This window comes from Lissotriton vulgaris, chromosome 7, assembly GCF_964263255.1.
Source record: "Lissotriton vulgaris chromosome 7, aLisVul1.2, whole genome shotgun sequence".
In the NCBI taxonomy this organism is placed as follows: Eukaryota; Metazoa; Chordata; class Amphibia; order Caudata; family Salamandridae; genus Lissotriton; species Lissotriton vulgaris.
In genome coordinates, this window is record NC_141695.1 from 1,319,876,325 (window position 1) to 1,319,900,545 (window position 24,221).

General features: G+C 43.6%; 1 protein-coding gene across 1 annotated transcript in view; it reads left to right on the forward strand.

The window, feature by feature from the left end:
* LOC147703593 (uncharacterized) overlaps positions 1–24,221 on the forward strand; it is a 187,145-nt gene that overhangs the window by 151,872 nt on the left and 11,052 nt on the right. Inside the window, exon 4 of the mRNA XM_086929521.1 lies at positions 11,857–12,026. Within this exon, the coding sequence (XP_086785647.1) occupies positions 11,857–12,026 (170 nt within the window). The remainder of the gene's footprint in view (positions 1–11,856; positions 12,027–24,221) is intronic.

A 24,221-nucleotide genomic window follows, 5' to 3' on the forward strand; every position in this document is an offset into this window, starting at 1 on the left:
TCCCTCTTCTTACTTTCAACGTAACCTACAACTCTAGGAAGCCCATATGAAACACCCTGGTCTCACCTGTATCCTGGCTAAACAGTCATTGGGGTACAAAAGAGGGATCTTATCAAACTGAAGGGTTAACTTAGGCAGTAGTACCATTTTAACTAAATGTGCCCTATCATAGTACACTGATAGAAGATGCTCTCACCTTGCTAATAGTACCTCGATCTCCTTCCTCACCATGCTTCGGTTGTATTTTGGCATCTCTTTTGCTTATGTGTGACTGCAATGCCCAATCATCTTATCTTTGTCTCATAACACCTCTCTATGCTGTCTAAATGTAATGCTATTACCTCTGTCTTTTCCTTATTTATGGCAGAAGGCCCCAAATAAGCCAGTAATATCTTTGATATGCCCCACTGTTTTCTGTGGGTTCCTTGTATACAGGATAATATCGTCAGCATAGAGACTGACCTTAATCATGTAGTTCCAATCATCATAAAGTGCAATCTCATCATCCACCTTTGATAACCTACGCTAAGGGCTCTATATACAGATTGAATAGCAAAGTGGAAAGCGGATAGCCCTGCTGTGTCCCCCTCTTTTAATTCTTGTTGTCAGTCTCTTGTTGACCAAAATTGTAGTTGATGGTGCTGCATACCGAGCCCTAAACGATTCAAAGTCAAAATCAAAGTCAAATAGCCATGAATTGTAATCGATTATATGTGCTTTTATGACTGCTTTAATAACAGCAGAAAAAAGCTTTATTTGACTTAAGTGATTCAATAAACCCATAAAAAAGGCCAAATATGTCTAAGACCTCTTATAAGTATACCCAACTCACCCTAATGAAGGACCTATCTGTGTTAATAGTCACAATAGCCAAAGGATCAGAATGTGCAATGTCCAAGTTGATAGACTATATCAATTGATGGGTAACATTATGCAGCTGTCTCCCAGGCACAAATGCCTTCTGGTCTAGATGTACTATACTACTTATTACCAAAGAGTGTCTCCTGGCTAAAAATCCCTGCAAAGACTGAATAATCATAATTTAATAGGGAGATGGGCCTATAAGAGTCCACCTTCTTAGGATTTTTATTAGTTCATAAGTAAGGTTATTACTGCTTTGTTCGAGAATAGAGGGACGATTGATCCTCCTGCCAGCAATGTGTAGAACAACTCCTTCCATACTGGGACTATTACCTCTTTCATAGTCCTATAGAATTCACCTGGTAGTGCAGCCGTGCCTGTTGCCCCCCCCCCCTCACTATGGGTTCTGTTGATTTGTGAGATAATTGCTTCTTCAGTGATTTGCCCCAGAAGCTCTTGTTCTACACACAATAGCACCGGGAGCCTTATCCCCATTAACCACTCACTTGGGTGTGATATCCCGGAGCTGCTCACTTCAGAATACAGGTCCCCAAACCAGTTAAGGGAAACTCTTCTATCCTGTCCATATCTTCTGACTCCTGACCATTGTCATCTACTATCAGACTCTCTATATAATGTTGCCCTCTTTCCGCTTTTGACTTCCCAGCTAAAAGCTTACCACTTCTCTGCCCATACTAAAAATAGCAAAAAGAACAATTGATAGACAGAATGCAGAACAATATCATACATTCACCCCGGTCAGAGATCTGGGCCTAAATCCATTGTTTTTTTGCTCACCATGCCATTCCAATTTGGGCCCAGCCATATGCGAATCAGTCTTGACCCTGTGCCCAATGGGACAGTCCAGCCCGAACTGCCATGCCAGGTCATCCCTGGACTAGAAACAAACATCCTAGGCCCGGTTTTGGGGTTTCACCCCTCACCAGCCAGGACAGCTTGACTCCAGTGGCATGGAGAGCACAGTGGTGTTGTAATTTAGGAGTCTTCAAATCAGATATATTTCTCCTTACCTCTTGGTCCACATTAGCCATACTTGCCTTTAGTGCCTTAGTCTAGTCCTCTCACAGACATCATATAACTTGGCCTCTAGGGCATGACAGACTTTCGAAATGCCCTTCTGATTTGATTATGGGATTGTGAAACCCTTCTGCACCTCCAGACGAAGGTTCATAGGGTTCTGCTAAACCGTGTTTAAACCCACTAGGGGCCCTGCTGGGTCAGGTGAGATTTTCTCTAGTTGACCTCTAGAACTATCCAAATTAGGGACCCCGTCGGCTGAACTACATAAAAACTGATATTTATTCTCCAGTGGAACTCCAAATGTTACCTCTAGTGGCCAAAGAAGGATCACTCCCCGGAGACTCCTGAGGTAGTAGGGCATGATATATTATTTGCCCAACCGATTTATAGAAGGGTCATTATAACCTTTCGATGTTCTCTCCTGTGGGCAGGGCCGGACTGGGAACCAGAACCGGCCCTGGCAAAGTGCTCGGCCGGCCCCCTTCCCCCCCCTCCGTGAGGAGAGGGGAGGGGGGAGAGGTGCGACCGCGCTCTCTGACAGGGCCGGTTTTCGGCCGTTTTTGTTACGGGGCCGTTTTTGCAGCATAACGGCCCTGTAACAAAAACGGCCCAAGGGGCCCAAAACCGGCCCCCAACCATGCGGCCCACCGGGGGATTGCCCGGTGCCCTCAACGGCCAGTCCGGGCCTGCCTGTGGGCTGCTGCTTAAACTCCAAAGACTGCTTCTACCTGTTTTTTCTTGCAATCCCCCTATTACTGGCCATGATTTCCAAAGTAGGAATTCAGTGAGGTATTAACTTTAGTTTTTATTGGGACATCAGTTAACATTGACTGAGAGTGCTTCATGGCCTTGGTTCTCTGAAGGTGCCCTCTGCCGCCTCGGGCACTGCTGCCCTTCTCCGATACAGGGTAATTTGAATAAATCCTGCATCTGCTTTTTGGGAGGAACCCCGCCTGCCCCCTAGGCTCAAGACCCCCACAGGACACCTCAGTTGGAGAGATTATTGAGGCTCTCCTCACAATCCCCCACTTATGCTCTTTGAGAAGATCCCACCTACGCTCGGGATCTTAAGGTATATTCTCTGTAGCCCCCTTAATTTGTGAGAAATGGAGTTGTTAATTGACAAGGGTGTAAGCACTGGCCAAGGAACAGTCACAATTCCTTGCAGAGTGAACTAGAAAAAGTCACTAAATGAAACTGTACTTAACCCTGGGTAGTTTGAAAAACAAGCAGTCAGGCAATGTCAAAAGTATTTATGCAGCTCACAAACATTAATATATTTAAAACACAATAAAATAAAAATCCTATACTAAATCAGAAAAATAGATTAAACTTAATAAATTATGTGACACTAAAATGACAAAAATCCAATAAGTAAAACCAGACATATTGATTTTTAAAGAAGGTGATAGTACCACCAAAGCGCAAAGCCCCAACAAGGAATATCTGGTTGCACTAGACCTGGACAAAATCAAAAGTTCAGGCTGACCCTGATGGACCACAAACCGGCAACAGGGACCAGGCTGTTCCCTGGTCCAGGTTGCTTCGATGTCGAAGATCCTGTTGGCAATGCGGATGCAGGGTGTAATAGAAGCGATACTTCGATGTCGAAGCGATGTGCCTGTGTTGATCCTCGCAGTGGTAGGGATGCACTGGTCCTGGTCCATGCAACAGTGTATTGGCTCCGGTGAGGGCAGGGACTGTGATGCAGAATTTTCAGCATCGCCATCGAGGCTGTCCTTGAAAGAGATGCAAAGACCTCGAGCCAGGAGAGGGTTGCTCTGTGGTAGTTCCAAAGACAATGCGCCGGGTCGATCCATGCAACAGAGGTGATGCACCAGTTCTGGTCATGCAACAGGGGTGATGCGCCAGTTCTAGCCATGCAACGACGCTGATGCGCCGGTTCGAGAGAAGATGGAAGGGTTTGGCTGAAGCAAGCACCTAAGGCCCTCTTCTAGTGGTCCAGGACTGGGGTGGCACCACTTGACAGGGCAGACTCACAGATGGCAGAGTCCAGGTGCAGAAGCAGGATAATTGGAAATTGTTTAAGTCCCTGAAACTTCAGATCACAAGGCCAACCAACTATCCCTTGGAGTCACTCCGGGTTCTGGGGGTTAAGTGATGCACGTCCAGTCCTTCTCCCCCAGACCAGGAAGGCAGCAGGTCAGCACAGAAAGAAAGCAGTTCTTCCAGAGCAGCAGTCCAGCTGAGTGGTAGTCCTTCAGCAGATCAGCAGTCCTTCTTCCTGGCAGGACATCCACAGGTCCAGAAGTGTAGTGAAGTGATAGGGTCTGAGGTCCAGTTCTTATACCCAGTGGTGCCTTTGAAATTTGGGAGTGTTCAAGGAAGGGTCTTTGAAGTGTGCAGAGGTTCTCCCTTACCTACCCTGGCTACAGACTCACAACAGGGGGGCATGCAGCCCAGTGTGTGGGTACAGGACGCATCCTATTCCAGTATAGGTGTCAAACTGTGCCGAGCTCCTCCCTCCCATCCTCCCAGGATGCCCATCAAGTCACACCTAAGCTCCCATTATGTGTGGCTGAATAGAGGGAATATACAAAGCCCAGCTGTCACACTCCCCAGACGTGTGTCAGAGGGAGGCTGCAGGCACACAAGTCTAAGAGCAGGAAAAAGACAACTTTCTAAAAGTAGTATTTTTTGTAACCATAAATCTGACTTTGCCATTAAAGAGGATTTATCATTACAATTCCATAATTACTAAACATGACAGATCTACCTCCTCTCAATTAGGAATTACAGCTTATTAAATGTAGTAAAGAATCCCAATGTTATCCTATGAGAGGGGTAAGCCTCACAGTCATGAAAAACATATTTGGGAGTGTTCCACTACCAGGACAGGTAAAACCTAAAAGCACATGTCCTACCTTTTAATTACATGGCACCCTGTGCCATGAGCTACCTAGGGCCTACCTTAGGTATGACGTATATGTAATAAAAGTGGAGTTTAAGGCTTGGCCAGGGGTTTTAAATTACAGGCCAACCTGTCAGTGTAACACTGTATTCAAGCTGCAATGGCAGGCCTGGGACAAATTTAGGAGTGCTACTTAGGTGGATGGCTGTTAGATCGGGTATCCTTGGCATGGGTTACCCTGTCTTTTTGCCTTCAGACCTGTTTTTACTGACTTCATTTTTTCCGGCCTTAGGACTCTGGGCACTTTACCACTGCTAGTCAGTGCTAAAGTGCATGTGCTACTCTGCTGGACTCCTGATTTGCCGTGCTGACCTGCTGCCTGCTGCCCTCTAGCCTGTGAGTTAGAAGGTCTAGACCTACATCGCTTCAACGCAGAACTAAAATTACTCCAAGGGCTTGCTGGCTTGCCTTTTCATTGAAGACTCGGAGACATTAAAGACTTCTAATTCACCTACAACAGCACCTGTACTCTGCACTCTTTGTCTTGTCCTGCCAAGTGGTAGCAATCTAGTTCTGGGCCCTTGGAAGTGGGTATAAAGTGCTGCTCCAGTAAACACCCACTCATCAACGCATTGTGTGGTTAGGAATCTCTTTTCAGTTCTCTTTGATTGGCATTTAAAAAAAATTCTTAAAGTCATGTCTCTGACTGGAGGTTCTACATCTGCACAACAGAGAAAACGAACTTTGTGCTGGCCAACCTGGAGGATTACACTGTGGCCCAACACAGGGATTTCTGCAAGGGAATTGGGCTTGCTGCAAAGAGCTCCACCAGGAACACGAAGCTTCAAAAGATGCTGAGTGCCTAGACAGACGCTTGTGCTACTTGAATGTAACCTCAGAGAAAGAGGAGGAGGATGATCCAGTACCTATAAGATGGAGGTGGGACATCCTCCTGCCATGCCTGTTGTTTACCTACAGGGAGGTTGCGCAGAATGGGTTTGGCTATGCCCCCTCTGTGCCTCTGTATGGGCACCCTGTGAGAGGACCTCACAGTTTGGTGAAGGAGGGCTGGGAGCAAGCTCCCGGTAGCGCCCCGGGATATAGTCACCTACATGCTGGCACACTGCTACTAAACATTGCGCTTACAGAAGCTCACCCAGGAAAATCTGGAAACCAGCCAGGAGGACATGAAATGCTGGTATGACCAGCACAGCACTCTGGTGGAGTGTCAGCCTGGCCAAAAAGTGTGAGTAATGGAGCCCGTGGAGCCCAGGACCCTGCAAGGCAGCTAGTCTGGACTTTATGAGGTGAAGGAGCCCAAGAGTGAGGTCACCTACTCAGTGGCCCGTAAGACTCCCAAGAACCCATTAAGGGTCCTTCATGTCATTCGTCAAGCACCACTTTGAGAGTTCTGAATTTTCCTTGCTCCTGGTTGCAGATGATGGGGTGGAGGAGGTGAACCTCTCCCCAAGCACATATGTTCCTAGAAGCAGGATGGATTGGTGTAGGGTGTCAGACTCTCCCCTCCACTGACCCTAGACCATCAAAGAGACTGCTGCCAGTTACAAGGGGTGTTTGACTCTTTGTTGTCACTTACCCCAGGACACATTACATGGTGTACCCATGATATTGATAATGGGGACACTACACCTGTGAAGAACAACATGTGTATGTTGTCTGACAAGGTAAGAGCCAGCATTAAGGAGGAGATCTCCAAGATGCTGGTGTTAGGGGTTATTGAGCCCTCATGCAGCCCTTGGTCCTGTCCATTGGTGTTGATCCCCAAGGCTGACCTTTAGGTGTCATACCTAAACTCAGGTTCTGTGTGGACTACCATGGGACTGATGCAGTCACCAAGACTGACGCTCACCCCATCCTTAAACCTTGATAAGCTCATAGATCGGCTTGGAGCTGCCAAGTCGCTCAGTAAGTTTGACTTAGTGTCTGGGTACTAGCAGATTGCAGATTGCCTTAACCGAGGGGTCTAAGAAGAGGTCTGTGCTCTTGAACCCCGGAAGGGCACTTTCAGTCCGATTCATGCCTTTCGGATTGAAGAACGCCCTGCCATCTTCCACCTGTTGGTCAACCAGGTCTGTGCTGGGTTGGAGAACTTTAGTGCTGCCTACCTAGACGAGATTGCAGTCTTCATTTCTAACTGGGAGTACCACCTGTGCAACCTCAGGCTCTGCAGAGTACAGCTACTAACACAAGTGAAGCAGGATAATTTTATCACTTCTTGGAGGGCTGAGAGGAACTCACGAGGGGAGTTCACCCTCTCGTGTTTTAACACTATTACACAAAAAGTACTCCCCTAATAGTTCATCCGGGTGACCCAGATAACTGTAAAACGTGAGTTGTAAAACTTGGTGGGATGTCCCTACGTGACGCTAGAATAGTGCATCACCTTTGAATGAGCAAGGAGGCAACCCTAGTGTTGTCATGCTTCATCAGGACAACCTAACGCCTAAAAGTCAGTGTGAGCTCGACCATATCTCAGGAAACTCTTAGAAGATTTTTTTGGGCCAGAGGGGGTTATATATTTAAAACTCCTCTGTCAGGTCCTGAGTTCCTTTTATGGACCCACGATCCATCATGGTCAGCCTGAACTTTTGTATATGACCCCGTCTAGCAAGACCATATAGCCCGGGTCAATGCTTTATGCTGTTAGGCATCACATTTTAATTTATTCTTTAAAAATGTGTAACTTTGGTTATACCTATTGGATTTTTTCCTTGTTTTGTACAATACATTAAGCTTTATTTTTCCAACCAGGTGTGGTGTTTTCACAGTTTTACTGTTTGAAGCGTTGCACAAATACTTTACACGTTGCCTCTTAAGTTTAGCCTGGCGGCTTGGTTCCAAGCTACCAGTGGGTGAGCACAGGTTTATTTATGGTGTGCATCTGACTTACCATGGCTAGGATTGCTGCTCCTGCTTGGACAGGGCGGATACCTCTGCCAACCAGAAACCCAGTTTCTAACAGAGGCACAATAAATGCTGCAGGGCTGTTGGTAGCATTTGATCTAAAGGCCCTGGAAATGTGGAATACCACTCTACAAGGGACTTATAAGAAAATTAAAAATGCCTATTTGGTATATGTTAATTAAACCTTGTTTAAGGGAAGGAGCACAAGCACTTTAGCACAGGTTAGCATTGGTAAAGTGGACAGAGACCGTAGGCTAACAAAAATGAATTCAGCGAAATTGGAGCCAAGCACGCAAAAGGTTAGTGGGAGAGCCACCCTAGGGCTGACAGGTTAGCAGCATGCATAGACTTTCATTGTTGCACATGTACCACTCACTGTCTCTATATAACCAGTTGACCCCACCAGCTGTAACTACAAGCATGCTATAGGCACTACCTCCCACTACCTTCACTCCTCTGAAAAGTGCAGCAGGGGAAGTCTGTCAGCTGCTCCCCTCTTATGACTCCTCTTACTGGCTTGTCAATCTCTGCGTCCTCAGACAGCTTGCACTTGTGATGACTCTGCTGGCGCGCGCCCTAACCATTACTGCCACCAGAGCCCTCCTCAGGTGACAGAGCTCATCCACAGTACATGTCCAGTGCGATAGAGACTTTCTGCACGACACAGGCCTCCTGGGTGACATATGAACCAGCAACTCCTTCCAAACACACCGATTGATCCACAGAATGTAGTTACCATCCCCTACTGGATAGCTTCACAAAGTGCTCAAGATACCAGGTAAGGTATAGTCCTTGCAGCTGCATTACCTCCTAGGCAGTAGAGGCTGGTATGTAAGGAGAATGGTGAGGCGCGGGGGACAAACATAAACAATAAGTAAAAAAAAAAAATCCTTCCACCTACCTTCCTGGCACGACGTCCTCCTCACTCTGGCCTTCTTTCCAGGCAGGCAGGCTCAAGGAAACTGCAGTAACTAATCCTGGTGTTACTCTCATGCTGTATGAGAGCAGCACCAGGATTGGAGAGAGGGGCCTCTCTTGACGCTCCCGAGGACACAGGAGCCCAATACTGTCTCTAACCCAGCCCTCTTAGAGGGCTGGGTTTAGAGAAGTTTAAAATGTGCATGTCTGGCTGGTCATTGCAAGGCGGCCAGCCAAAAAGACATGCACACTTTAAACTTAAAGTACCCTGCCTATCACTGCTTTCTGCTGCTGCCTGAGTGGCAGCAGCAGAAAGCCCGCCCCTGTTCTGACTCTGAGCTCGGGATGGGGTTTTGAAAATGGTAATAAATGAACTCTATTACCATTTTATTTCTCCATCTCTCAAGGCATTTTTTTAGTGGGGTGATGCTCGTCCACCTTAAAGGAGAAGCTGACCTTGCTCCTCGGCGCAGTCCCGCTGCCATCTTCAGCCAACTCCTCTTTTCCCGAATCAGTGAGAAAGCTCCTCTTTCTTCTCTGCAGCAAATCGATATTTCGAAGGGATGCCCAAAAGACGCCTCTTCCAAATGCCAATTTGCAAACCCAAACCATGATTCTGTAGAATTGTAGTTTGGTATTTGTCCATCAAAAAAAGCATTTTTGCAGTTGCAAAAGGCCGGATACTGTGAATCTGGCTATTTGCGATCTCAAAAAAACTTCATATGTGTAGCCGAAATGACTATACTTTAGTATGAAATGAGTCCTCGCCCCAATGTGAGGGTGCATTTTGTAGCAAAAAATAGTGCAAGAAAAACAAGTACTGTGAACGACAGATACAAATTGCATTCCACCTTTATTAGCACCAGTTTCCCTTAGGTCTCCTTGGTGGTAATTGTTTAGGTAAGTAGTGTCAAAATGAAACAGGCATGGCACAAAACGTTTTAGTAACTTTGTTTATATCTTGATGTAAATAAGGTGCTAAAATGTAATAACCAACACAGATGTTAGCAGCACTCTGGTTTTTAAAATTCCCTGCTTTGCACTTCAGTGTAAATGATCCAAGGTTTGGAGTAATTGTAAAAATGAATCCATCAGGTCCTCGACCAAAGCAGCTTTTCTTTTGTAGGTCTTGAATACAAATCAGGTCGGACTACAACAGAAAATAGGTCTAGGCACCAAAATAAAACTGACCCCCATTAATTAATTAGAAAACTAAATAAGTGGCCCATGTTCACAAAGTGAGGCAATTATTAACTCATCATAAAGGCACGCTGTGTAAGGGTTTTTTGAGGTATGGAAGACTACATAGATTTGATCCTGCTACATGCAAAGTTTGTTTAAATAGGGAAATCAACAGTAAAAAATGGCCTAGCCGTACAAAGAACAGTCCCATAAACAGCCAAAAAACTGGGTCACACACCGAGGTTTCCGACCAACCTGTCAAGCACTGCCTGATTGCTCTATAGGCAAGTCCATCTCTGACCACAGATATCATTAGCTTTAGCTGTCTGTGGGCTGTCTGTGGGCAATGTAGGCAAATGGGTTTTGCGTCAGCCCCTTGCTCATGGCTAGATACATTTGTTGTCTCCCTCAGTTGCCTGCCCTTGAGTCCATGACTTTCTTCCATATTCTTGCTTGTCTCACAGTGTTTTTATTGGATTCATTGTTTCCTTCTACTGCATACCCTAGGGGACTCTTTTTTTTATTTAGTATTCAGCAGTTCATGGGAGTGCATGTGTTTCCTTCCTCTCTCACCCTGCTTTTTTCTCTTTCGCCTCACCCCCTGGTGCAACGCCTTTACTCCGCTGCACCCCTATGCTCCACGCCCTGCTCTCTCTCACAACAACGGTTAATATTTGGGTTTATTTATTTGTTTACATGGGCCCAGCAATATTAAAGTCCTACTGGGCTGCTTGCTACCATTCTTGCACTTCGCACACACTTTTTAAACTTTTTTTGCATTCCAATTTACTGTTCTAACATGGATGTCTGCCATTTCAGAAAGCTAAATAAAAAACACTTGTGCACCCATGAATCATGATACATGTGTGCGCACCCATCATGAAGTCTTTTTGTCATGTGTGCATGGCATGACACACACATGTACATGAGTCACAATGTATATCTTGGAATGAGTTTTTTTTAATAGAATTCCTATCGCAAGACTACTAGTCATGTGTGTCTAAGGGTCTGCTCAGACTTAGGCCCCTTGCTCACTGTGCCTCTGGAGTCAAGCTACACCAGATTGAAAAGCATTAATCAGGGCAAACCTGGCATTGGGTTGCTTGTGTTCCAGTCCAGGCAGGACCTGGCATGGCAGTTTGGGTTGGATTGTTCCTGTTGGAACAGGATCAAGGTTGATTTGTAATTTGGCTGGGTCTGATCTCAGGTGGCATGGTGGAAAAAATGAGCAATGGATTGGAGCCCTACCCCGAATGATTGCCAGTGGTTAGGCTTATTTCATGCATCCTCCCATCACCTTTTGTGTGTTTGATGTACAGCCCTAAGTGGCCAAGGGTATGCCCAGTCATGCGTCTTTTGCTCACTGTGCCACTGGACCAAGCTACACCCAACTGAAGAGCCCAATCAGGGTGAAGCAGGTCTTGGGTTGCTTGTGATCCGGTTCAGAAAGGACCTGGCTCGGCAGTTCAAGTAGTAGTGTTTCTATTGGATCAGGGTCAAGGCTGAGTTGCATATGGCTAGGTATAATCTGAGGTGGCAAGGTGGGCAAAAGAACAATGGGTTGGAATGCTACACCAAGTAATTGCCAGTGGTTAGACTTATTGCAAGCATCGTTCCATCACCTTTTGTGTGTTTCATGTTTCTTGACACATGCCTTTGATTAACAAAAAACATTTCTAAAAACAAAAGCTCAGTCTTGTGAATATAAGACCTATTGACTTTGCCAGTGCTTGTTTGCTAGTGGGACCCACTGTAAGGCATCTTTTCCAATAAGTGGATGCTGATATGTTACACCATTAGGAGTAAATATAAAAAGATGAAGCATTGAATACTTAGGAAAAAGGAATGGAAATACGAGCACCGATTTTCCTAAGGAACAGAACTACTCAAAAACATTTCTGCTGTAAAAGCACAAAAATATAAAATATCACTTCAGCTGTGCCTTTTGGTACATGGATAAGGAGCACTAAGAAAACAATGATATGCCTCTTTTGTCATTTCATCATCCAAGCTTTTATTAATTCATTCAGTTATTCATTCATCCTTTCATCTTGCAGCAATTTTGCCACCACCACAGATGCTGCAGGAGGGGCAGGCTCCCCTCATCGATACCAAGGATTGTAATGCCATGTTTCAGACACACTTACGACAGAGCTCACTCTTCAAACCCATTCGAGATGACATGGTCTGTGCTGGCTACACCATTGGCCAGAAGAGCTTCTGCAACGTGAGTACTGCATTCACTATTACGCCGTTTCATTCCCCTATTATGGCAAAGAACCAGAAAGTTGAGTTAGCTCTTGAACCTTACTGTCCACAAATCACGTGGATCCAGTACAATGTCAATATCAATCCCCATGTCTAAAAGAAAAGGGAACGTGGCGACTCAGTCACCACTGCATTAGATTTGGGGTGTTGTCGAGTAAAACACCGGTCAAAAAAAGGAACTCCACTACACGTAACTACGCACTTACTCTATATGATTAAATGTTCAGAAATACTTTTCTTTGCTGGCATTTTCCGACAGCAAACATCACCATCCTGTTCAGGGTCTTTGAATTCTTCCCATTGCCATGCTTGACACTTTTCCTGGTCTATGGTTCTGTCTGATGAGCCACCCCAACACAAGGAAGATCCCTTGGGAAAAGAGAACGTCAGGAATCTGGTATCAAAAAGGTGGTTAGAGAGCCCCAGTGCTCCCCAACAAGCAGTGCTTAGGTGCTTAGGTGGTTTTTAGCATTGTTGATGACCCCATACCTGTGCCTGCTGTTGTTTTCTTATCGGGCAAATTGTAGCAAGGGTCGCTACCTGAGTGTTCTGTTATCTGTGCCCAGGTCCACAGGCATGTGTTGATCAACCAATGCACAAAGATGGAAGTAAATTCACATGTAGCTATTCATTACCTTGCACTACACAACAAAAAAGTTTTCTCAGCATCAATCACATATCGCACCAGAAATCCCATAAGCGCTATGAATCTGAAAAGCTTTGAAATTTGTTATTTAATTCTGAAGGCTTAAATCAGAGCATAAAATCTATACCCGCCTCCGCCCATAAGAATTAAGGGGCAGGTTCACCGCCATTGTGAGGCCATTTCCCGCCCGCCATATTATACTGGCGGATGGGTCCGTGGTGGTCGAAAACTCCGACCACTATGCATCATACAGGCTTCTTGAGCCTGCCGGTGCTGCGAAAACCTCCCAGTCCCTGAAATAGCAGTGGTGCCTTCCAGGCACAGCCGTAGGCATTACGATGATCCATCCCCACTAGCCTTTCCATGGAGCCTCACCCCAAAATTGACACTAAGCCCAAAAGTGACACTGATGATGGTAGGAGTTTTAGGAGAGGAAATTTGATTACTGAATTAATGGATCCAGCAATGGATCCAGTTGATGAGGCAATGTGAATCATGAAATATCCTGACACATTTATGGTTGATGGAAAGGTGGTTCATTGAATCTAGATCAATGGATCCAGATAGGTTAATATTTATTTGAAGGGTTTCCCCAGCTATTTAGTGCAGATATACTATATCCTGTTCACAGTACAGTCATTGATACAAATTTGGGAGCATATATGGAACAGATAGAGTTTGTCATGTCTAATTTCCAAGAACTTAACAAAAAAGATATTAGTTAAGAAATCATATGTATCTCCACCAAGGGAAATAGCTGTGCTATTTTTATTCATAAAGCATTGACATTGCATAAACATATTTCAGACGGAAGGGTATTGAATTTTCAGACTAAAACCTAGAGATCCCAAAAAAAACACTTTTACGGTTAGCAATGAAAGTGCAACTGACCTCACAAATACCATCAATGACATCACTCATGACAAACATCAGTTGCCTCAGTTTGAATGAGGTAATAGGCTGAGCATAAGGTACAGCTGTAGGTAGATCACTGTTGTACTGGATTTCATAGGGATCATAGGGAATAGGTTGTTTGCTTTATGTAAAAAGATGAAGGTTATGGAAGATAACCTGTCATGTTGTGAGCACAGATCATGGGCAAAAGTGGCTGGTATGGTGAGTGGTGAGAGAAGAGAGTACATGTGTGTGCGTTATATTCTTTATTATGGGATTTGTTACTATCGAGTTGTATGCTATTTTGTCCTTTAAGTGCATGCGACATGTTATGTTTCTGTATGAATTCCATGTTCTGAACAGAGCTTTGCTCATGTAACATTCTGCATTACCTGTCAGTTTCATCCTGTTGTTGCTGTGCAAGGACCTTATGCTGTGCTGACAAATAAACCTACTAAAACTACCCTTGCTTGGGCTATTACAAAATTTGGCGACGAGGACAAGCCTACTCCAGCCATATTCAGCACAGGAGCGGAGTTTGGACCCACTTTTACCTTAATTTGCTTTTTGGAAATATCCTAATTGTGCTGCTGTTATTGCTTCGAGGGAAATCGTTCTGCTATTATTTCTACGAAGGAACTTTGGAGAAATTTCCTTTCATTCAACAGGTACATTTTGGATCATTTGCTTTCTTGCTGCATTTAAAAAAAAAAAAAACGTACTCTTGCCTGAAATGCCACAAGCGGTACCGTTTCTTCAGCGCTGCTCGAGCTTTGCCATCACGTCATAAGGACGCTGGGAGCCGACGAGCCTATGCTGACGTATTTGTTTCTGGAGTTACTTGGCAACAATTGGATCTGATGGACTGACGTTGATGCACGCTGAAGCACTGTATTATTGGAGTTGCTCGGCAACCATTTACTTTGTTTATTCATTTGAGCTGATGACGCTGACGTAAGCGCGTTCAGCTATCCGTTGCCTGGCAAGATCCTTCTTCTGTTTCTGCTGTCGGCGCTGATGTCATCGCGCACAGCTATCCGTTGTTTAGCAACCATCAACATCGGAAGATTGCTTCTGTAAATGCATGCTGTTACGGGAACATTTTTTTGTTTTCATTCCTGATATAAACGCATGCCATTGCGCTCGCATTTACCGTTTTCCAAAACTAAGCCAGTAATTTATAAACGGAAATGAAGCCTCTTTTATATTCTTTTTGTTCAACACGAAGTGAAAGTTTCTACTCAATTCCTAGCATTGCTATTTTAATTTACTAGTTCATTTCCTTTATTTATATCAGTCACTGCAGTGCTCATCTCATCAGTACTGTACTTTGATATTGCATAAACATATTTCAGTCGGAAGGGTATTGAATTTTCAGACTAAAACCTAGAGATTACAAAAAAAACACTTTTACGGTTAGCAATGAAAGTGCAACTGACCTCACAAATACCATCAATGACATCACTCATGACAAACATCAGTTGCCTCAGTTTGAATGAGGTAATAGGCTGAGCATAAGGTACAGCTGTAGGTAGGTCACTGTTGTACTGGATTTCATAGGGATCATAGGGAATAGGTTGTTGGCTTTATGTAAAAAGATGAAGGCTATGGAAGACAACCTGTCATGTTGTGAGCACAGATCATGGGCAAAAGTGGCTGGTATGGTGAGTGGTGAGAGAAGAGAGTACATGTGTGTGCGTTATATTCTTTATTATGGGATTTGTTACTATCGAGTTGTATGCTATTTGGTCCTTTAAGTGCATGCGACATGTTATGTTTCTGTATGAGTTCCATGTTCTGAACAGAGCTTTGCTCATGTAATATTCTGCATTACCTGTCAGTTTCATCCTGTTGTTGCTGTGCAAGGGCCTTATGCTGTGCTGACAAATAAACCTACTCAAGCTACCTTTGCTTGGAATATTACAGTGTATCAATAAGAAATATGCTCAGCGAATGGGAAAATAGTGATTGATTGAATGGATCATTATTAACTGAGTGTGTGAGTGTTTTAATGAGTGGTTGTGCCAATATAGATCTGAAAGAGAAAGGTGGTCGGTGGGGACCTGATATGATTGGTCGGGTTTAATGGTCCGGCTCATGTCATCATTATTATAATCGCTTATCAATGATGCCAAATGCAGTGCCATCACTTGTGAACACAAGGAGTTGATGGACGGAGCTCTGAAACTTTTCAGACACTGACCCCCAGTCACAGATCTGGGTTTAATCCATCATCGTTCTTTAGCACCCCAGTTCACACACAGCTATATGCAAATCAGTCTTGACCCTGTTTCTCATGGGAACAGTCCAGTCTGAACTGCTAAGCCAGGTCTTTCCTGGAATGTAAACAAGAATCCTGGGACCGTTTTCAGGGTAACACCCCTCATCAGCCAGGTTAGCTTGCATACGGTGGCAAAATGAGCAAGGGACCTATGTCTGGGCATACCCTGCCAACTTTGGGTGAACAAAACAAACACATGGAGATGATGAACGGAGCGCTGAAACTTTTAAGACACTCACCCCCAGTCACAGTTCTGGTTTAAATTCATCATCTTCCTTTAGCTCATTTCGCCACCCCAGTTCAGACCCACCCATATGCAAATCAGTATTCACCCTGTTCCTCGTGGGAACAGCCCAGCACGAACTGCTAAGCCAGGTCTTTCCTGGACCGGAAATAAACCTTCTGGGACCGGTTTCAGGGTAACACCCCTCATCATCCAGGCTAGCTTGAATCCAGTGGCAAAGTGAGCAAGGGACCCATGTCTGGGCATACCCTGCCAACTTTGGGCGAACAAAACAAACACATTAAGATGATGGACGAAGCACAGAAACTTTTCAGACACTCACCCCCAGTCACAGTTCTAGTGTAAATCCATCATTGTTCTTTAGCTTTCTTTGCCACCCCAGTTCAGACCCACCCATATGTAAATCAGTCTTGACCCTGTTTCTAATGGGAACAGTCCAGCCCGAACTGCTAAGCCAGGTCTTTCCTGGACCAGAAACAAGCATCCTGGGACCAGTTTCAGGGTAATACCCCTCATCATCCAGGCTAGCTTGAATCCAGTGGCAAAGTGGGTAAGGGACCCAAGTCTGGGCATACCCTGCCATCTTTGGGTGAACAAAGCAAACACAAGCAGATGATGGACGGAGGGCTGAAACCTTTCAAACACTCACCCCCAGTCACAGATCGGAGTTCAATCCATCATCGTTCTTTAGCTCACTTCGCCACCCCACTACCAGTGATAGATGTATCATGTTTAATAATATGTGTAAAGTTATGGCCAGTGCATTTGAGGCGGTATGACCCTATACTGAGGTCGCTAATATTTACCTACAGAAATATGCCTGCCACTACATCACCTAGCACTACCTCCTCTGGGTAAATATTTATTTACTATCCTCAGGTACTTACATATTCACATACTTCACTTGCAATGTAGTGATTGGGTAATGTAGGTGATGCAATATTTTAGTCATCTGACATAATGCATCTGAGTTCATGAGGCAGTACCTCATCTGAGGGGGCTTTAATGTATTCTAGATAAATTCTAGTGCTGTGCTAATTATTTATAAGCAGTAGAAATGTTAAACACTACATTGAGCAATATATTTTCAACACCTCAAGGAGAACAAGTAAATTACTGCTGCCTTAGTGAGCAGTAGTTAGTACACTTAGGGGCGTATTTACGAGTGGTGCTGTCTCCCAAGATGGTGCAAGAGTGACACAAGTCCTAAGTGAGGCTCAATCAATCAATCATGTGTTTGTTAAAGCGTGACTACTCATCCGTAAGGGTCCCAAGGTGGGGGGGGGGTGCAGGTTCCCGTCCATCAAGGAGGAGGATTATGAAGCCACGCAAGGCTACATTACATGGCCCTGAGTGGCTCCACAAATATGGAATAAAGAAACTCAGCGCGAAACGCTGCTTTGCCTTACTCTACACTAGGGAGGCATTCCCTGGGTGTTGCGTAGGTGTTCCCATGCAACTCCCATGGTTTTTGACACATTCCTAGATTTACAAGAACTGGTAAGCCTGAGAATGCGCCAAAAAGATATGCCTTCCCAATTAGGTGTAACGAGGAGAAATACCTTTATTTCTCTGCAATACTTCCTCTTTCTATGTGTGCTGCATCCTGCGATAGGCAGCCAAAGGACACCAGCCAGGCAGGGCTTAGCTTCAGGGGGGTATTTGGGGTGTTATGCCCCATAATAAGTATATTCTGTAGTAAATAGTTGGGTTGAAGTGTGGTAAGTCGGGTATGGTGAGGACTTTGGATATTTACATGCATATGCAGACAATCACACACACGCTTGTCTCTGTTTTAAAGGTCTTAAAAATGGTTATTTGACAAAATATTGAGTTATAAGTACCCCTCACAATCTGCCCTCCTTTCCTACTGCTCCGTAAGCCCTCCCTCTTCCCCTGCTTTTAGTATAATGTATTTTAACCAGCCTACCAATTTGGAAATCTGAAGCTCGCACCCCCTCCAATCTTACTGACCAGGCTACACGTCTGTGCACAGGGGAAAGAGCCCTTTCCCTGTCATGCAGTGCAGCGCATCAAGGTGATGTGCTGCGCTGCTTGACTTTTTCATAAATCTGCCACTTAGTAATCCTCCCACAAGCATGGGACAGGGTTTGATGGCCTTAGCTTTTTTACACAGCAGTGCTTGACTACTTAAGGGTTGATTGTACTACTGAATAACAACCCCCCCCCCCCGAATATCATGATACAGGAATATCAAGGATAGAATAGCGAGGGACAAAATATCAAAAGGTAATTAAATATAGAAAAGTATAGAAATACTATCCCTAAATTTCCATTTCCACATACCTACAAAGATATATGTACTGCATATGGTACATAAATGTGGAGTTCGTTATTGAAAATATAGACTTAATTGTCACTATTTGTTTTAAATATGTCGTTCTCGATATTGCGTCCCGTCAACATTCTGGGATCGATATTCAATTTTCATCTGTTACAATACAGTAAAACAATCATGTATGCATTGCATGGCTCTCTATCTTTAGAAACGGTGAACTGTGTAAAAAGTGTATTGTAAGGCTCCTTATGCAAGATCGGGTGACTGCAGTAAATTAAACAAGCGTAGGTTATCTTTACCCATCTCCGTAACTATTTTATAACCTTTGTTTAAACAAAAAATATACCCAATGCACCTAAAGTACACGAATGCAGACCCCTCTGTCTCGAAGGCTTACGTCAGAGCACATCTAAGGTAATGTTGTGAAATTCTAATAAGATAAAGAAGTGGTATTTAGTGCAAAAAATTGGGAATATTGTATGCTAATGTCACTGTTTGTTTTATTGCATTTATCTTGAGTTTAGATTCCAGAAGACTTTTGCTACTGGAAACAGTTCTCAATATTACCTTGATGTGATATTACCAGATGAGGTTAAATGTGTGGAAAAGGCAAAAATATAAAGTAATCTGGATACCTCAACATTTTGCATAAAAACACATTATTGCAGGATGCTAAAGAAATCACTGCTATCTGTATGCATTTCTTGACATAGCGCTTCAGAGAAAAAGGAATTCAGATGCCATGCCAAACGATATATGAGCACAGGTAACTACAGCGTGTGAGCAAATCTAGCCTTAGTCAGTCAGTCAAATATTCTTTATTCATTTCTTTTTGCAACCATAAAAGAGAACATCACAATTTAAAACAGGAAACAGACAAAATATAATAAAATTAATAATGAAAGAACATCATAATTAGCAATATAAACAAAAAATGAAGATGGTATTTCATCACGTAGCAGCAAATCACTAATTTCCAAATGTGGACTAAGGTTTAAAATTTTGTAAGAGTATTCATACGACAGCTCGCAAACGATACAAACATAAATGCTTATAACGACGCTGTATCCCCAAAGAATATGATATTCAGAGGCAATTGATTAGGGATCAAATAAAACCATAAAACCATGGAGCATGTGACCTGAGAATGGTGTAATGATAGTAATAAATTCAATAAAGATACCATTTACAAATAAATTAAAAAAATCCCAGCTAAATTTCATAAACGGACTGCTGAGGAAATATACCAATACACCATTAATAAGTATTCATCGTTGAAAAGATGGAGATGATATAAAGCCTGTCTACACTTCCTGACATTTGAAAATCTTAATAGGGGTATAATAAAATCTTTCCTTGGTTTAGAGTAGAGTCAACAAAAAAAAAGTGCAACATGTTCTTAGTTGATTTAGAGCCACACAGGCAGGGTTCAAAGTCAGCATCACAATAAACTTTAGGAGGGTAAGAAACTAACAAATATACAATGCTGAACCCAAATCTAATGAGGTAGAAAATTTTTGAATGACAAAAGAAAAAATAGAGATAGGGCTCTACACATGGGGAAGGAACTAAAGGCAAATATTCTAAAACTTTTTCCCAGTCTCCAAATGCTCACTGGTCGTCTTTAAAAAAAGATAAAAGATCCCCTTTCAACTGAATTTTTGAAATCTTGGCAATTCATTCAGCATTATAAAAAACAATCCACCATCCCCACTGTCTCCAACTGCCTTTTTATATAATTAAGCCATGGTATCTTCTGCATATGGTCAAGGCTAAGGCAGTCCAGTATTATTGCACGATTAAGGGCTGGCTCATCTTTTGCCCATTCTGAGTGCCATAGCAAAGTTGGAGCAATTTGTATACTGTGGGTTAAAGGAGTCAGACCAAGTTCACTGTGACAAAAAAAATTGGGAGACTGCTTGGGACTGTTAATAATATTCTGAGGAAATTATTCTCCACTACCTGAAGGTGAGACAAATTGCAAAAGCCCCACACTCCAGCCCCATGCAAGGTTACAGAGCACAAGCGGGCCTTATAGATGTTGATAATTGAATCAATAGGTCTGGATCCTAATTTATTTGTAAACCTGAACACTGCTTCCAGATTTTTGTTGAAATTGCTAACCCTAGTTTCAACTAAATGATGCCAAGTGCCTTTCTGGTCAAAGGGGACGCCTAAATATGAAAATGTTGGAACATAAGACATCTTCCCATTCTTGATAAAACATGATTTAAAAGGGGGGGGGGGATTTTCCTACCACCATGGTATAAGACTTGGCCATATTAGTCTTTAAACCCAAATCAGACATAAAGTCATTGGGCCTCATTTATGAGCCCTTGCGTCACTTTTACGCCGCCGGTGCGTCACTTTTGTGACGCACCAGTGGCGTAAAAAATGCGCCTTGTTGCACCATATTTACAAAGTGACGCATCTAGGTAGATGCGTCACTTTGTAAACCCCTGCATTACATTATACCTGCACCAGGTATAATGTATGCAAGGGGGCGTATTGACGCAAGAAATGGTCATAGAAGTGACGCAGTGAAATCTATGAGATTTCACTGCGTCACTTCTAGGACGCCGTTGCGTCAAAATCTTGCGCCTGCCTCACAGCAGGCGTAAGACTGACGCAGGCCCTTTCACATGGGGCTTGCCCCATGTGAAAGGACGCATTGCTGGAGTTGCGTCACTTTTGTGACACACTCCAGCAATGCGTCACTTTTGCGCTTACAGATAAGTCAGAAATACTGACGTATCTGTACCTCCTTGCGCAATGATGCGTCATAATGTAAATATGACGCATCATTGGTGTCGCAAGGAGGGCGCAATGAAAAGTGACGCATCGCTGTTTTGACGCAGCAATGCGTCACTTTTCATAAATGAGGCCCATTGAATCTAGTGACCAGTATTTGGAGGTCTACACCGGTTCTAGACATCAACACACAAATAGCGGCATAGAGTAACACCAGAAGATTTCTGGTGCCTATCTCGGGGACATCAACATGCCCTTGGTTAACATAACTTTCCAAATCATTGATGTAGAGACAAAATAAAAAAGGGGCAAGCACGCAGCCCTGGCGTACCCCATGGTTCATTTTATTGGGAGCGGTAAGTTCCCCGTCCGCCCCGTACCTGACCCTCCCAGTCACCTCCTGGTGCATCTGTGCTAGGAAATGATCTAGGGATGTGTCTATGCCTAGATCCAGCATTTTTCCATAGTTTTCCTCTCTCCACCCAGTCAAATGCAGTTGTAAGTTCCATAAAACCCAAATAGAGCGAACCGTCTTTAACTATTGTATTCTTCCTTATAACCAGGTGGAGGTTTAGAGACTTCTCAACTACTTCCCAGGCCCCTCCTTAAGTCATATAATATATCGGAGAACTAGACTTAGTCAGACTTGATGGGAATTTGGACTCCATCCAGGGTGGGACAGGGGAACTAAAAGCAGCCTTGGCGAAAATTCTTTCTAGTCCCTGCCTTTCCCTGTGCTGTCTCCCTCTTTGCATCCATTCTCTTGCAGTCATTTTATCTCTTCTCCCTCTCTAATTGCTTTCTCTCTACCTTCCCTCCCCTTCTTTCTCTCGTGAAGACGCCCCACCTGCCTAAATTAGTCTCAGGGAACTGAGAAAAGTAATATAGGCCTGGAAGTAGGGGTGCTGGGGTGCTGTATGCCCTCAAAATAGCTATACTGGAGTTCAGAAGGTGAATGAGCAATAAAGATGCCTTTAAGTTATGTTTTTATCTTGTTGAATTTGCCTTGAGTTTAAAGACAAAGGACAAATGTCAGGCTATGGTTTCTGACAAACTGGCTATATTTTAACACGAAATTGGTGTTTTCTTTTCTTTCTCTAACTGTAAAATGAGAGGGTTTACAAAATGTAAATGCCTGTAAATTAACTTTACAATTATATCCACGATTAGGAAAGCCCATGCGATGCACATTTTCTTGTATTTCTGAACTGTGATGGAAACAAAGAAGTGAATAATATTAAAACAAATCTAGGCACTTTACTTAGGGATGCGCAAATGCTAAACATTCACTGAAAACCGAATTCCATACATCATCCCCGGTGTGCTACTTCAGTAAAATTGCATGTCCGTGCAAATTGGCTCGCCATTTCTATGTAAAATGTACTGTCTGTAAATGATAGTGCCACACCGCACCAATTGTCAGTAATATATGTGCAAGAGTGAGCTCCAAAGTGTCCCACCGGCTGCCTACCACTCCTTTACCACGCTTTGGCTGATGGGACTGGCTCATTTACTACGCTTTGTGTGACACTTGGATTTTCACAATCCCTATGACTTCAATGGTGTAATATTGATGGCCGCACCCCCATTCTGAAAATTGTTTCAGCACCACTGCAGAAGGAGCAGCTATGGGCTTTCGAAACTGGCCTCCTGGGAAATGCCAGGTGGAATAAAAAGCCTACACAGTATTGACTCCATTACAGGCTATTCCTAAAATCCCTGCTCATTCATGAGAACTATGCTGAAAAGTCGTGTCAAGGACTCACCATTACTGCCAGCAGATTACATAACTAAGGATCTCATTATGAGTGTAGCCAGCAGCTCCCTAGTTACCTGCTTCATCAAGATTTAACTTTGTGTTTCACCTGTATATTTTGTCCAAAATCTCTTAATAGGGAGTATTTACGCATTTCCAGAGTTACAGATGCTGTTGGTATAAGTAACAAATGCAAAAGCCACAGTTGATGGACAGAATGCAGAACAATGTCATACATTCACCCCAGTACAGAGATCTGGGCCTAAATCCATAGTTTTGTTGCACTCCACACCACCCCAGTTCAGTCATGGCCATATGCAAATCAGTCTGAACCTGTGCCTCATGGGAACAGTCCAGCCATGCCTTTCCTGGACCGGAAACAAGCTTCCGAGGACCGGTTTCTGGCAGTATAAGTAACTCCTGCAGTGGATGATGTCAGTCTGAATTCTGTGCTACTTGGAATCCGTCCTTGAAGTGAAAAAAGTAATCTCCTCTACATATGTAACCACAATATGCATTATGTGTTTGTCTATATGAGATTCTGGGATGGGCTCCTACTAAAGGCCAGGGATGGACAACATATTCAAGCAAATTTCAGAACAGGTGACATTTGCACTTTTTTTCTATCTGTGGAGTTGAATAGGGACTGCTCCCTGCTCAGTAGGTGGGGAAAAGAAACCCAACACAGTTGCTTTCAGGAGCACTGTGAGGTGCTGGTCAATTGATTTAGATTAATGACAATTGCATTAATTTAAATACATTGACAAGAGGATTGACAGTGAATGAGTAAATTGTGTCAATTGATAAAAATTGATACAACAAACTCTAAATAAAACACAAAATTATATGTATTATACAAATACCTTAAAACTACTAAAAGGGAATGGTTAAAAAAGAGGCAGAGCATGACCTTGATGTTTTAATTCCAATAGGACAGGAAAGTGAGTATTTGAGCCCTATCTATGTTGATTCCCCCCCACCCCAGTTATGCTCGGTTTTTCCGTCATTTTGTAGCAGTGTGCAAAATGTTTACAAATTTACCAAATCAAGCTAAATCCATTGATCGGTTGGTACTTAAACTGTAGACCCAAGCTTCTTGACAAGTTGTAATTGTCAAGAAAAACATAGACGTCAATACAATGTTAAAAACACTGGGCAGCAACATAAAGGGTGCATTGGTGCTCGCCTGCAATCACAGAACCTGCAGCTCTGCGGACTGATCTGATTTGTCCAGTTGGGTCAGTTCTCTTGAATCGGCAGGGCCATTCATTTTGCACATAATA